We start from the raw sequence: 14492 nt of genomic DNA, 5'->3' as shown, positions 1-14492 counted from the left end.
TACCCGCTGCGGATCGGGTTGGCAACCCAAACCAATCGGGTGGGGTCGGATTAGGTACCCGCAGGTAGGGTACATATTGCCAGCCCTAACTATAAACAAATTAAAAATAAAATAACAAATTAATTGTTACTATAACAAAAAAAAAAAAAAAAAAAAAAACATCTGATAATTAGTTAAAAATATAACATTTTGATAATAAATTTAAGAAAAAATGACACATTAATAAAAAAAATCTATTAAACTACATGTTAGAGTCACAATAATTGAATAAGACTTTTAACACAAACTCTAGTAGAAAATGAAATGTATCATATACTAATATATATTCATTTTTTCATCTCCAGCCACAAAACATGAAATTTGAATATTAACTTTAAACTTTAATGCCACCAATGTTACATATTAATTAATCACGACAAATAATTACGATTAGACTAAATGCTCTAAGATCAGAAATAATCCAAATTCCGAAATATAATTTGTAGGGGTGTCCGCGGATCGGATCGGATATGGCCGAAAATTCGATCCGATCCGCACAATTTTCATCGGATCGGATCGGATGTGATATCCGCACTTTTTAGTGTCGGATCCGATCCGATCCACACATTTGCGGATCGGATCGGATCGGATATCGGATATATCCGCATAATTAAACATTCTCTTTTTAATCATATTTCTATATAAAAAAATTCGATAAAAATATTTCTTTCATACTTTTAAACTTATTTATTCTTAAAATATTTTTAATCAAACTCTCTCTAAATAACAAAAATAAAATAATACAATATATGAATAAGAATTACTAACTAAAACATACAAACAAGTAAATCTAATACCAAACATATATATATTTATTTATTTTTTAATTATTATAATGCGGATCCGCGGATCGGATACGCGGATGTAGAGCAGATATCCGCGATCCGATCCGCAAAGAGTGCGGATCGGATTGGATCCGATCCGATCAATTTGCGGATAGAATCGTATCCGCAATTTTTGGATCGGATGCGGATATTTACCGCGGATTTGCGGATACGATCCGATCCATGGACACCCCTAATAATTTGAATACAGAACTGATGCGCAATCTTCACACTAAAATGTTTCAGCTAGATGAGGTGCCATAAAAATGAGTTAGTATAACTTATTGCTGACAACATTAAACATACAAAAGCCACATTTCATAGTGAGTAGTACATGAAGCAATGTTTTTTTCTTTCCTTTTTTTTTTTATCGAAACAATTAACTACAATGTATGGCTCAGTTTGGAAGCCTATTCTGATGCTTCCACCTGTTTTGAGTTTTCAGTTTGTCTGAGTTTCTCCAAGGCAGAAATTCGGCTGTCTAGTGATTCATGGAGGTTTTTCATCTGCAACAGCACAGAAATCTCAGCCATCAATTAGAATGTGCATTGAAATTCCAAATCCAATTTTCTTAGAAAGCTCACTTATGTTATAAACTTCAATGCAAGAACATAAAGGGAGAGAGAAGATGAAGCAAGCCGAATTTATAGGAGAAACAGAAAACACTAACTCTTGCATATCAAAAGAGCATGTTTAAAGATTTGCTATCACAAATTCCAGAGCTAACTATGAAACTGTGTCATGCAATTGAACAACGCCCCCATGTTTAATAAATTTTAGAAGATAAATGAGGGTATCCTGAATTTCAACAATTGGGTTCATTGGACACTGGACACGGGCTTATCAATCGATACCCACCTAAGGAGCACGAAAGGCAGGATGAGAATCATGTGAAACTTTAAGGAGTTATGACCATTCTTTGCCACACAAGATAGAAAGAACAAATAAAATAAAACAGAATTTGGTAATCTAAATCAGCAACTGGTAGCGAACCAGGAATGCCACATTCATAAGAGAATAAAGGATAAATACAGTAAAACTAGGATTGACGACAACAATGGATCAATTTGATGTGTTCTACTCTAATTAACTTGGAGGAATAATTCAGATAAAGAAATCTAAAATACCTTGTAGCAAACAAGTTAACCCGTCACATAACACATTCATTAAGAGACAACAATAAGTAACGATGATACTTTGCATCTCCCACTGGATCCGTCATTAAGAAAACTTACATGCCTCCAAAAGCTTATGTATGAAACATCAAGTTAACTCATGATCCAAGCTAGTTTAGGCCTCAAAATCAAATTTATGATTTTACAAGTGAACCCTAAACTCTACGAGTTTAAGATCCGAGCTATGGAGTATAGGTGAACTCTCGAGTTTGTTACCTTGGTATTTGCCACTCACACCCAAATCACATAACGGAGGATAAATAGATTAATTATTTTAGATTTCATTCTTCATCATCTAAGGTCCATAAGAAAACTAGGTCCATTCAATTTCCCCAGAAGTTATGTCCGAATATCAAAGCATATCACACCATTATTATAATAAAGGCTATGCATTTTATCATCGAAAATTCGAACAAATGAAAGGCCACCCCACGCACCTGGAAATTTCTAACTCTCCGGTTCACTATAACAGATTGCATAATAGATTTACATGTATGTATTCACTATTCAGAGAACCAAACTATGAACACAATAAGAACCAAACAATTGCAACCAGAGTCTCTACAAAAATGAATTCTCCAATCACAGTATTCCTTTGAAACCCAAATATATCGAAAAAGCTTAAATTGGATGTAGGTACCTGGTTCGCAAAGGATTCGTGTGCAATTTTGTAATCCCTGTGGAGGATATAGAAACCTGCAAACGAGGCAATTGCAGCGCCGCTGAAGAACGAAGCCATTCTCACTCGAAGCACATACCCCATTTTCCCCCTTTCCCTTTCGCTCTTTCTCTCTTAGTTTTCAGTCACTCAATTGCACAGTCGCACGCAGAACGCAATAAATATTAATTAATTTGTTAATAAAAAATAGATAGCATCACTGTATCACTCTTATTTCTATTTTCATTTTAAATGGGCTTGATTCAAATTATGGGCCTAAAAGCCCAATAATAACAAGCCCATTAATGGGCAGTATGATAATGGTAATGGACTTTGGGCTGTACTGTTTTAGAATTGGGAATCAGGTTGGCCGAATGCGTTTTGAAGACGTTGCACATTGCAGCATAACGTAGGCTGTGTTCGTAGAAACGCGCTATTCCCCTTCACATTCGCAGAAAACACTGCAAGATTTGAGCTTCTTCCGTATACTGATTTGATTTCTGTGGGGGAGCAACTAGGGTTAGGGTTTCGGTGTTTTTCTGAAGACTAACATCGAAAATGTTCAACGGTGATCCTTCACCTCCACTCTCAACAGAGATGATCCAAAAGGTGGCAACTTTTTTCCCATCAATCATTTCTCTGCTTCATTACCCGTTTCACATCAAGATGTTTAACGTTCTGGATTTGTTTCCGCACATTTTTCTTATCTCGGATTGGGGTTTTATAAAAATGTCATCTTTTTATTGTTTTGAACTTTTCTTGTTTGATTTATGCTCATTGAATAGCCTCAGAATTCAGATGTTTATGGTGCTGACGTCATTCTCTTTCCTTGTACCCTAAGTTATTTATTTTGCTTCCTGCTATCGTCAAATTTTCCTTCTTTATTGAATCAAATGTACTTGATAACATCATAACACTATTTATGTAAGTTGCTTTCTGTGAGATTACTTTGTAGAGTTCATTCATTATGGGGGTGGTGTTGTGTGGTGTTTTTTTGTGCTTATTCCTTTCTCTAACCCATGAGGCATCACTGCATCAGCATCTTCTTAGGATTATGGGGTGAAAGAATTTTCGGTCAAATGCCATGCCAGTGTATAATGCATTTGAAAAGTTTTCATATTTAATTGAAACAGTCCTCATTAGAGTCTATGTCAGCTTATCTTATATTCTTATATATAACTACCATTTCTCTCTCTTTCTTTTTCCCTTTTTTTTTTGTTCTTGTACTTGGGACAGTACTTGGAGGAGAATAAGGAGCTGATAATGGCAACAATGGATGGTCAAAATCAGGGGAAGTTTGCTGAAGCTTCCCAGTTAGTAGCCCTTGTTTCTTCCTCTCTTCTGTACTGATTTTTTTTTCTTGGTGGTGCCCAGTGGTTTCAGTTGCATTTTTCTTTTAAATTTCTCTCGTGGAAATCTAAAACATTATCTATTGTTTTTTGGTACATAGCACTTTCTATATACTTCTGCATTCTCTTGAATACCTACTCTCTGGCAACTTTGAAACCTTCAATTCCTCTCTGGGGTTGTGACTTGTGAATCACTTTGTAAGGCCATTAGCATATGCATTATTGCAAGCTGTGTTTCAGTTGATAGATTTCAATCTTTACTTACCTGAGAGAAACGACTACCAAAGTATATCTTAGATTACAGAACATATAATCCGATGAAGTGGAACTCAGAAGATTTAGACAAGGATTAATATGGGAAGAATTTTGAGTAATACCTGGGGAGTTTTGAGTAAAAGAAGAGGCTACAATTCTATTTAAGAGATGGCGTGTCTGTTATCAGATGTAGCTTTAAACAATGAGCTCTCAACATTGTCTTGCAACTCATATCTATTTATTTATTTTGTTGTCACACCTTACATGCTGCTTCTTTGCATATGATAAAAATTGTAGTCATTGGAATGTATTGCAACTTGCAAAAGTATCTTGAATCAATTTTCCCTTCTCAACTGGCTTACATTGATACAGATGTCTAGCGAAGCTTCAGCACAACTTGACATATCTAGCCAAACTTGCAGATGCTGCACCTCAGCCTCAACCTCTGCCACAGTCGCAGTCACAATTACAGCCGCAACCCCAGATGCACCCTCAGGTTGTCAAGCTTTGAATTGCTAAACTTAGCTCGCTATTTTGCTGATTATGTATAGCTCTCATCCATCACGGTTTACTGTGGAACAGGAGCAAGGGCAAGGGCAAGGCATGCAGCATCCTCATGTAGCAACGTCTCAGCAGCAAGATCTTTCTACATTAAACTTGCGTTTTGATATGAATGACAATCATCTTCAGCAGCAGCAACATCATATGGCAATGTCTCAACAACAACAGCAGAACGACCTTTCAACATCAAAGTTGGCTTTTCAGATGAGCGAGCAGCAGCAACACAAGATCCCAGCATTCTTCCAGCAACAGCAACAGCAACAACTCATGTTTGGAGGAAGCAGCAACAGTGGGTATTATCAGGCCCAAACCAGACTGAATAACCTCTCAGATATGCCGGAAACCAACCATATTGCCTCATCAGATCTTAGTCCTGTTTGGTCACTAGCCAAGTCACCATCTGGAAATACTAGATCATAAAAATGTATCATATTTTACTCTTGAACACCAACCTAGAATAGTTTTTTGTTCTTTCCTTTTTTTGGTGGGGTACATCTAACTGAGTAGATGTGAAAAACATGGAAGCAGTGTGGAATACAATATGCTTTTTTGTAAGTGTTTTTCTTTAGTGAGTATTGCATATTAAACACGAATATCCCCAGTCCAAAAACAGAAGAGACACTAATATCCATAATTTTATTTTAAATTTCAATATACTCAGTGAAGTGTTACCTCGATACCAATTCAACTGGCATAAAAATGGGTAAACAAGACGGAAGCAACGTGGAAAATTGTAGATTCCTTTTTTCTTTCCTTTTAAACTGAATTATATTTCTACACACGTGGTAATCATGCATTTCATCGCATTCTACCAAAAAGGTTCAGCCAAAATTCACAAATAAGTTAACTTCGTAACATATGTCTATCCAAAACATAGTAATTTGAGGAGTTTTGCTAATTTTGCATGTATTAGGACTAATAACCGACAAAATCAATCAAAACATAAATCATGCATGAAAATACATAACTAGTACGACATATATTTAATAAGTTATTTCAAAGAGGTCACAATAGGTATATATATCAATTCCATTTCCGAAAATATTCCCAAGTTAAAAACTAAATGAACCTAACAACATTGGCGGGACTCCACCAAATGATTCAAATACCTTTAACAGTTTTTTCATTTTGAAGTTAAAACTTAAAAGTAAAACTCGAAACCTCTTAAGTAAAGATGGAAAACTATTTCATTTGAACTATCTCCTTGGCCAAATACCTTAAACAGTTGAACCCCTACTAGACTATAGTCTATAGATTCATTGGGTTAAAAACTGAAATTTCAATCCGCCAAAATAAACGTTTGCAAAATCCACCGAATCATTATAAGTTTATTAAACTCGCTGCACAATTCAAATTCAAAAATAATATATTTCGCCAAAATTCATAATAAGTTTCTTAAACTACAAATAACATTTGTACGGATAAATGAGGGGTTGCAAACTGAAAATTAAATAAACTGTCCATTAATCTTTCAAGCATTCACAAAAATAATCGCAGTTATGCGATGCAATTGTGTGCGCAGTAATATCCCAGGATGAGGCCCCACATTAATGAAAGCACACCAAAATGATATAGCAGGAGAAATAAATTAACTACAGAAAATGGAGACAGGACCACATTTTAAATATCGATTTTATCGGAACAGTAGAATGCTCCGTCCATGCTTCAAAAAAAATTCTCCCACAAAACCCAATAAGTATCACCATACTCTTTTCATCCGCACCCACGAGACACCATAGTCTCCCTCTCTGACGTTTCCTGTCATCACAATAGTAATAAAAATTACAAACACAGCATATATTGAATACACAATTAAAAACCCGAAGATAGTGAGAATGGTACACACCACAATACCATTCTCATCATATTAAGCACCAGTAAGAACACTCACTATCTTCGAGAATGGTAGACAGCACCAGTTGCCCTGTCATAAAAACATAATTAGCAAGATTTCAGTGCTCAAGGTAATCATCACAGATTGAGATAGGACAGCAAACCTGGCCTGCTGTTTTGAAGCAAAATTGGAAACTGGCCTCCCATTTGCCGGGCCTGAATTTTGGGCATTGTTCACACTGGTTCGGTCCAGGGTTACACCATTGGCAACAGCTAATTGTACACCAGACTGAACAGATGGGCCATCCTTTTCCCGAGAATCCTTAGACTTGGTCAAAATTTTAACATTTGAAAGGCCTCCCGCAACACCAAAGCATGCACCATTTGATTGCTGATGCTGCATTACTGACAATTTTAGAGGATCATCACCCATATTCGAAGAGATAACAGCATAATCCTGAAAAGACTTGTCAGTTTTGATATTTTTGGAATCAACTGAAGGAACTTTCTTCAGGCGATAAGTGTTAGCCATTGGTGTAACAGCCACAGTAGGCATATATGAAGAATGAGGGGATGATGCTGCAGCTGCTGCAGCAACTTTGGCAACAGCGGCATTGGCAGCTACCATTTTTTGTGCTCCTTCGCGAAGCTGAATATAGTCACCCTCAATCATAAATAACTGAAATTATCATAACAAAAATCTGTCAGCTTGTATGTAAAGTAGATTATATGCCACTATGCTGGACAAGTCGAGTAAAGTTATGGAATGCCAGAACTTTTGACAGAATTTATTTGCACGTGTTTTGCTCCCTGGTTAGTGTAATTTATTCATCCAACCACACTTGAATCTAACTGAATTCTGTCAAATTCTGGCTGATTATTTCTAGCTGCAAGGCATTTAATACTTATGTGCTTACTTCAGGATGGCTAGCAACAAAATCATCCAGCTTTCCATACTTTTTCTTGTAATCATGCCAATGCAGAGGAGCGAGCATTTTACCCAGTCTGTTAGGGAGCTGTGTTTTAAACATAAATGCAATTTTCATCAGGATAGAAAACCAAACATACAACATTTAAAAGTCGTGATTATTGTTCACTAACTGTTGAACTGATTCGAATCCGGCCACCAGCTGGAATAGTGCGAACAATACTAGCCAGCAATGATCTTTCATCAAGAAGAGGACTTTCCATAGGCTTTGCAATTGTAGTTGATGCTGTCTGGCCAGTGGAGGAGAATGCTTCAGGCAAGACTGAATCAGTGATGTTGCTATGTACCATATCATTGTGAACTACATGGGCTGTGACAGGTGATGCATTTCCAGCAGAACTTGCTGCCTCTACCAACAATACTTGGTCATGTCCCTCACTAGGTAACGTCACAGAATTCTTATCCTACACAGCAGAAAAAGTTGGCTTTAATTTCCTCATCTACAACAGTATCTTGCACAAAGACATCTTCACATAATCGCAATTGCGATCGCAATCAAATAACAATGACTTGCTTTAAATATATCCTTAGGTTTGACAAACAGAATTTGAACGCAGCTCAAACAAGAAATGTATCGTCTAACCTTAATTTCACCATTAGAGTCAACAGAGTTCAATCTTAAGGCATCGGAGAACTGTGATGAAATTTGACGTAAGCTATGGTCTTGTTGGGTAGCAACATGTTGGCCTTTATCAACTGACTGAAGAACCTTCAAAAAGTACACACTAATTGTCAGTATTTTACAGAACTCATGATGCAAAGTAAATAACAAATTTCACTTCTAGCAAACCTGTGTTTCCGCTGTAGAAGATGAAATTACAGATTGAGTCTCCTCATTTTGGTGGATGTGAGCATCCAAATAGTCTCCATGAAGAGCTTGTCCATTAACGGGCATTTCATAATTAAACTTAGCATCGGATCTCATCATACTCTGATCAGTTTGGGATGCAGAAGGATCATCCTGCATCGATACCTGTGAACCCTCCGAGACAGCCTGCAGGAACAAATACACCTGTAAAGCCAAGAGCTAAAAGTACAAATGACCAAATATTTGGATTGGTCAATACCTGTTGATTTTTCCATTGCTGCATAGGTGACAATGCTGCCAGTGGGTGAAAGTGGCCAACATGTGATTGAGGAACTTGTGATGCAACTGAATTTGGCACTCCTTGTTGATGCATGACAAACGGATGTAATGCAGTCACTTGGCCAGGTGGAAGGTATGAAGGTGGCACAAGTAGGGAGGATGGAGCCATAGCGACACCAGCAACATGATCAGTCTACAATATAAATCCATCAGAAAATCAAATGTCAAAAGCGAAATATTATTACAGTTCCATTTTCATCCCAACCGCTATTGTGAAAACGTGTTATCTATCATCTATCATACTCTGAACATTCAATAGACAAGAGAGCATACATGTTCATCAGTCAACAAAAGTTTAAGCCTCCTGATAAATAATGGGACATAGCATTAAAAGAAATCTCTGATATATAGAATATTTCAATTGACACAATCACATAACAAAGATCAACTTATTCTACAGATGAAAAGGAAGTAAATAACTAGCAGTTTAAAGCTAGAAATTTTGGCATCCAACCTGGACCGAAGCATTGCCACTAGATGCAAATGGAGGAATATTATCTGAGCTTTCATTTGGAATAAGACCATTATTTCCACCTGAAGCATTGCTTCCATTCAAGTCGAATTGGTTTCCATTTTCCTGTCCAAACTGAGTTACATTCTTTTTTGAATTCATTTGGGACATTTGTGAGTCCTCGTGGTAAGTGCCACTCCTCTCCCTTGCATCAGCTAGCTCGAGCTGTAGCTGCTGGATAGCATGCAAATGAAGTCTTTCCATCTCCGCAAACTAGTGCCACCAACCCAAAAACAAAAGTAACATACCAAATTATTTAAAGTGAATAAACATGGACCTAAAAACGAAGAAACTACTATAAATAGAGAATATTGAAAGAATGACAATCTTCTGTTTCAGCAATGCCTGCAAATGCCATAATGCATATACACCAAAACCAAACCAAAAAAGTATAAATTAAATAGTAAAGATGCATCTCATCAATGTCAATCTGAATAAACAAAAATACAAAATAATACATTTTGTCGGTAAAAAAGGAAGTAAGGAACACAAAACCAAAAATATTTTAAGCAAAGGGATTGCTGATAAACCTGTCTCTGGAAACCCATCCAGAGTTGGTTATACTGCTCTGTACGTTCCCGCAATTCAGCCTGCAATGTCTGGTTTGTTGTTGATTGGAAAACATCCATCTCACGAACACGGTTTATCCAAGCTTGGGCTTCTCTCAATTGTTCGTCTTTATACATTAGGGTCTCTTGAGCTACTCTGTGCTGGAAATCACAGAGAAATGTAAAGCAGCAGCTTTTCTAATAAACTTTTATCATAGAAACAAAGAACACAATGTAAGCAACCTACCTGTTCCTGCAAATCAATAAGCTGCCTGTCTTTTTCTTGAATATGTTCTTGAAGATCATGTATTTGTTTCATATGCTGAGCTCTTTCAGCTTCTGAATGATCATGCTCCCTTCTGCAAAGATTTTATCCATTGAAGCATATTGAAAGTTGAGAATAACATGATTGTATAATAACCAATGTGTCATTTTTCCAACTAAAAACACGAGAGCTCCCATACACATGGAAGAGTACAGGTATGTATCTTTTCATGACAGCAAAGTATATACAGAGAAGGCAAAGAAAACCTGAAAGTTGCTAGCTCTTTGTTTTGCTCACGAAGAAGGTCTTGCTTTGCCCATGCCTAAAATAAAAATACAAGCAAGCAGCATATGTGAAAAATATGTATCGATATTATAATTTATAAACCGGAAAAAGTAAAATATAAAAAAGTGAGGAAAGAAGAATCACAACAAACCGCTTCATTGTCTAATTTAATGGTGTGCAGTTCTCTTTCCTTCTCTTCCATTTTCCTTTCCAATTCATGAATTGTACGTTCCCTTTCACAAAGTTGCTCCTGCAGCCAGTTAAACATGTTTTAGAGCAGAATATCAACTAGTGCATCATGAGAAGAAAAACATGTAAGCTAATAAAAAAATAAATGTTGATCAAAATCAAAAGAATGATACTTTTAAATTCTGAGGGAAAATGGAATCTATGTTAAACTATTGGCAATGTAAAACTTGATTACAATTTGCATTGTAAAATAGCCCTTGAATAATACATAAAAATTGAAAACATGATTACAACAACGTTTTTTTTAACATTGAAAGAGCATTATTTAAATAAAAAAAAAATTGTGTAAGGATAACCTAAGCTCAAATTTGCAATGCATATACACTAGTATTAACACATAAGATACATGGATGTTTAAACTCGCACCTGAAGCTTACTGGCATTGTTAACATGTTCTTTGAGTTGAGCATCATAGGTGTTTCGTATTTCCATTATCTCAGTTCTAGCAATCATTTGAGCTTTCAGTTCGATCTCCATTTGCTGTAATTCCTGTCTTTGCCTTACAACACCATGAATCTGCTGCTGCAAAATATCATTGTCTATTGTTCCATCCACTGTTATCGAACAGAAATCGACATCAAGAGGCTCTCTTCCTTGCTGCACCTTGAAAAACAGGTGGAAATTATCTCCAAGTTCTTAACTCCTAAAATAAAAGCAGCTTCTAAAGTCATCACCTTACCTCATAAATGGTTCTCTCATCCGATTGCCCTACTTTTGAGTTGTCTAGCTCCTGCATGCCAAACATATGCCCATTATCAATCAAACAAATAACAAACAGTCAAAGTGATAAAAGTTCTCACACCACACACAACCATACGCAAAGAAGGCAATCAAGCCCAGCAATGGTGTTGACAAAAACCAAGACCAAAACCCAAACCCAGCATTCAGCACTGTCGCTATGTCAACCTTTAACAACATTGATATGAGACAACATTCTATCAGACATTAGAAACGTATAGGCCTTGTTCCCTCGATAACAAATAACATAATAAACAACTGAATATAAATAAGAACTAGAAGTCGAACATTCAAATATTTAGAACTTAGATGCTTCAAGTGCACTTGCCAAAACTAATGACCATGAAACACACCAAACAACATCTGTTTTCAGACTAAAAAAAAAGGACTACAGCATCAAAACACGTTGCCAAACCCTAGCAACAAAACAAACAAAAGGATGGAATCATCTTTTTTTTGGATTTAGAACAACGCTCATATTCCAGCATCATTCCCCTAAACCACAAACATAATGCGAGGTGTTGGCACACCACATCAGTACCTCGTCCTCAGGGTTTCTCGACGAATGATGGTGCTCGGAAACAGCACGCCATTCCTTGCGTGATGGAGGTGGCGGTAACTGGAGAGAGGCGCCGCGAGCAGCAGCGGCGGCGTTGGCGGCAGCGGCAACGGCAGCCGTGGCCTCCATTGAAGAAGAAATCGCGAGGGTGCCCCCACGTCTGCACCCTGCGGGTGACTCTCAGTCGAAGAAAAAAAATTGAAGAAAAAGGAGAAATCCCTAACCCTAGAATTTGAGAGATCGAAAAGAGAGCGAAAGAAAAAGTGAACGGAGAATGAATAGGGGAATTGAGAGAGAAGAAAGGGGGATTGAGAGGGTTTTGGAGGGACGAAGATGATTAAAGTGCGTTGAGCTAAACAACAGTGAGAGTCTTGTGTGTTTTCTTTTGCGTGATGAGAGTCAGAGAGTGGCACGATGATTGGCTGTGACGAATTTCGACCGGCACGGTGCCGATGCAATTTATAGGGATTTTCTCACTTCTTGCTTCTGCTTCCATCTGAACTCCCTCCCCCACGCTTTCCCTCTCGGGCGTGGATCATACGCTCTTACTTATTTGGGCCCTTTTCATTGGGCCAAGCCCCATTTCATTATCTGTAAGCTTAAGAACGGGCTTACAAGATTTCAGCCCAAACACAAAATAAAAAAGATTTCCAGAGCTTTTTGGCTTTTGGGTTGGGTCCATCATTTACACACAATATGAGCTACAAGTGTGCATGGACCAGATTGGGATTGGGTTTGATGAGACTTTAACTTGATCCGAATATTTCATCGGATTCATCCTAAACACCTAAAATCCAACCTTAAATTCAATATTCTAAAATCGAATTAGACAAGCCAGGATCGAGTTAGGAGAAAATGAGTTCTCTGACCGATTCAACTGAGCTTCAAAATTTTTTTAGGTTAACCACCAAAAATGTTTTCGAATTCTTTAAATACTGACATCTAAATTTTACTATCGACAAAAATGCTTTCAAATAATTTAAAAATGCGATAAAAATGCCCAACAATAAATATATATTTTCAAAAAATGTCTTAGAGATTGAATTTTGATGCAATTTTTTACAAACATGATAATAAAAATAAGATATTATTATCCATAAAATTTGGTGATTTTTTTAAGTATATATTTTTTTGTAATTTTTTGTTAACAACCAATAATACTTTTAAAAAATCACAATAAAATATATCCTTAGCAAAAAAATTATCAAATTTTAAGAATAATAATATTTTATTTTTTTAATCATTCTTACAAAAAATTGCATTAAAATTCAATCCCTAATGTATTTTTTGACAAATATATATTTAATATTAGATTTTTTGCAAGATTATCTAACATTAAATATGTATTTCTCAAAAAATACATTAGAGATTGAATTTTGATGCAAGTTTTTTGTAAGTAAAATTAAAAAAAATAAAATATTATTATCCTTAGAATTTGGTGATTTTTTGTTAAGTATATATTTTTTATAATTTTTTTTGTTAACAACTAATAATACTTTTAAAAACTTACAAAAAAAGATATACTCAGCAAAAAAGTCACCAAATTTTAAGAATAATAATATTTCATTTTTCTAATCATTCTTGTAAAGAATAATATCAAAATTCAATTTCTAAGATATTTTTTGAAAATATATATTTACTGTTGAATATTTTTGTTGTATTTTTAAATTATTTGAAGACATTTTTGTCAATAATAAAATTCAGATGCATTTTTATTTGAATAATTCGAAAACATTTTTAGTGATTAACCCATTTTCTTATAAAAAAATCATTTAAAAAATCGGCTGAATCAACAGACCGGTTTTTAAACTCTCCAATTCACTACTCCCTTTTCAAAATGGCACCATTTTGAGGCCCAAAACAAAACCCAACAGTCAGCAGAACGACATAACCCCCTCCCCTTCATTCTCTCACAAGTCACAAAATTTTTAAGAAAAATGCTACTTGTACAATAAAATTCAGCCTTAATAACCGTCTTATGCCTCTTTTCAAAAACAACGGTTTATAAATAAAAAGAAATCTGAAATCCTTTTCTGAAAGAGGAACAGTTCAATTCTCAAAAACTCAAGAGCCTTTCAAAACGGTTTATCTGTGCTGAACTAAAATAGTCTTTCATATTTTATTCCAAACCAGAAACACAAAACCGAAATCAACCATCAGTTCATCTCATTCCAACCACGGCCCTAGGCCCAAACAATCCAACAACAACCAATTACCACAGTCCAACAGAGTCCCAGTAGCAAACACAAGTAGGAAGATGCAAGCACAAACAAACAGTTATTGCAAGTAGAACAGTTAGCAATTAATCACATAGGCAAACCAAGTATAATATGCACACCCAAAAAATGTCACATAAATGCATATGATGCATGCCTGCCCCTAGTGGCTGATGATATCATCTGTTGGTTATATAGCCAACCCGACACGTCCTGGTAGCTAACCATGGACAGAAACACCCATCGCGGAGCAAGTAGGTTTGAGCTACAACCCCATTGCTACTACCCGCTC

General features: G+C 36.1%; 3 protein-coding genes across 8 annotated transcripts; 1 reads left to right on the top strand and 2 right to left on the bottom strand.

Moving 5' to 3' along the window:
- Positions 1-1119: 1119 nt before the first annotated feature.
- LOC107624257 (ABC transporter A family protein) lies at positions 1120-2876 on the bottom strand. The gene is made up of 2 exons (XM_021112972.2): positions 2679-2876; positions 1120-1369 (listed from the first exon to the last, which is right to left on the bottom strand). The coding sequence occupies exons 1-2, from the start codon at positions 2799-2801 to the stop codon at positions 1274-1276; spliced, it is 219 nt and encodes a 72-aa protein (XP_020968631.1). The 5' UTR covers positions 2802-2876; the 3' UTR covers positions 1120-1273.
- Positions 2877-3124: 248 nt separating this feature from the next.
- On the top strand, positions 3125-5367 carry LOC107622032 (uncharacterized). The gene is made up of 4 exons (XM_016323967.3): positions 3125-3305; positions 3933-4009; positions 4673-4796; positions 4883-5367. The coding sequence occupies exons 1-4, from the start codon at positions 3255-3257 to the stop codon at positions 5279-5281; spliced, it is 651 nt and encodes a 216-aa protein (XP_016179453.1). The 5' UTR covers positions 3125-3254; the 3' UTR covers positions 5282-5367.
- A 935-nt stretch (positions 5368-6302) lies between these two features.
- Positions 6303-12498, bottom strand: LOC107622626 (RNA polymerase II degradation factor). Of its 6 annotated transcripts, none has more exons than XM_088508802.1 (16): positions 11967-12498; positions 11367-11417; positions 11054-11284; positions 10590-10688; positions 10420-10475; positions 10136-10247; positions 9871-10050; positions 9284-9553; positions 8750-8962; positions 8473-8676; positions 8266-8391; positions 7796-8086; positions 7612-7710; positions 6859-7373; positions 6753-6785; positions 6303-6619 (listed from the first exon to the last, which is right to left on the bottom strand). In XM_088508802.1, coding segments are annotated over exons 1-16 (2628 nt in total). In that variant the 5' UTR covers positions 12114-12498; the 3' UTR covers positions 6303-6618. The 6 variants fall into 6 exon arrangements, with proteins under 6 accessions (XP_088364928.1, XP_020968629.1, XP_088364918.1 ...); XM_021112970.2 differs by having other exon boundaries at positions 11054-11290; positions 11967-12497; XM_088508792.1 differs by having other exon boundaries at positions 6708-6785; positions 11054-11290; positions 11967-12493.
- Between the last annotated feature and the right edge of the window lie 1994 nt (positions 12499-14492).

Source organism: Arachis ipaensis, chromosome B10 (genome assembly GCF_059453495.1).
Source record: "Arachis ipaensis isolate K30076 ecotype BB chromosome B10, ASM5945349v1, whole genome shotgun sequence".
NCBI lineage: Eukaryota > Viridiplantae > Streptophyta > Magnoliopsida > Fabales > Fabaceae > Arachis > Arachis ipaensis.
This window is presented reverse-complemented; position numbering and strand designations above follow the sequence as displayed.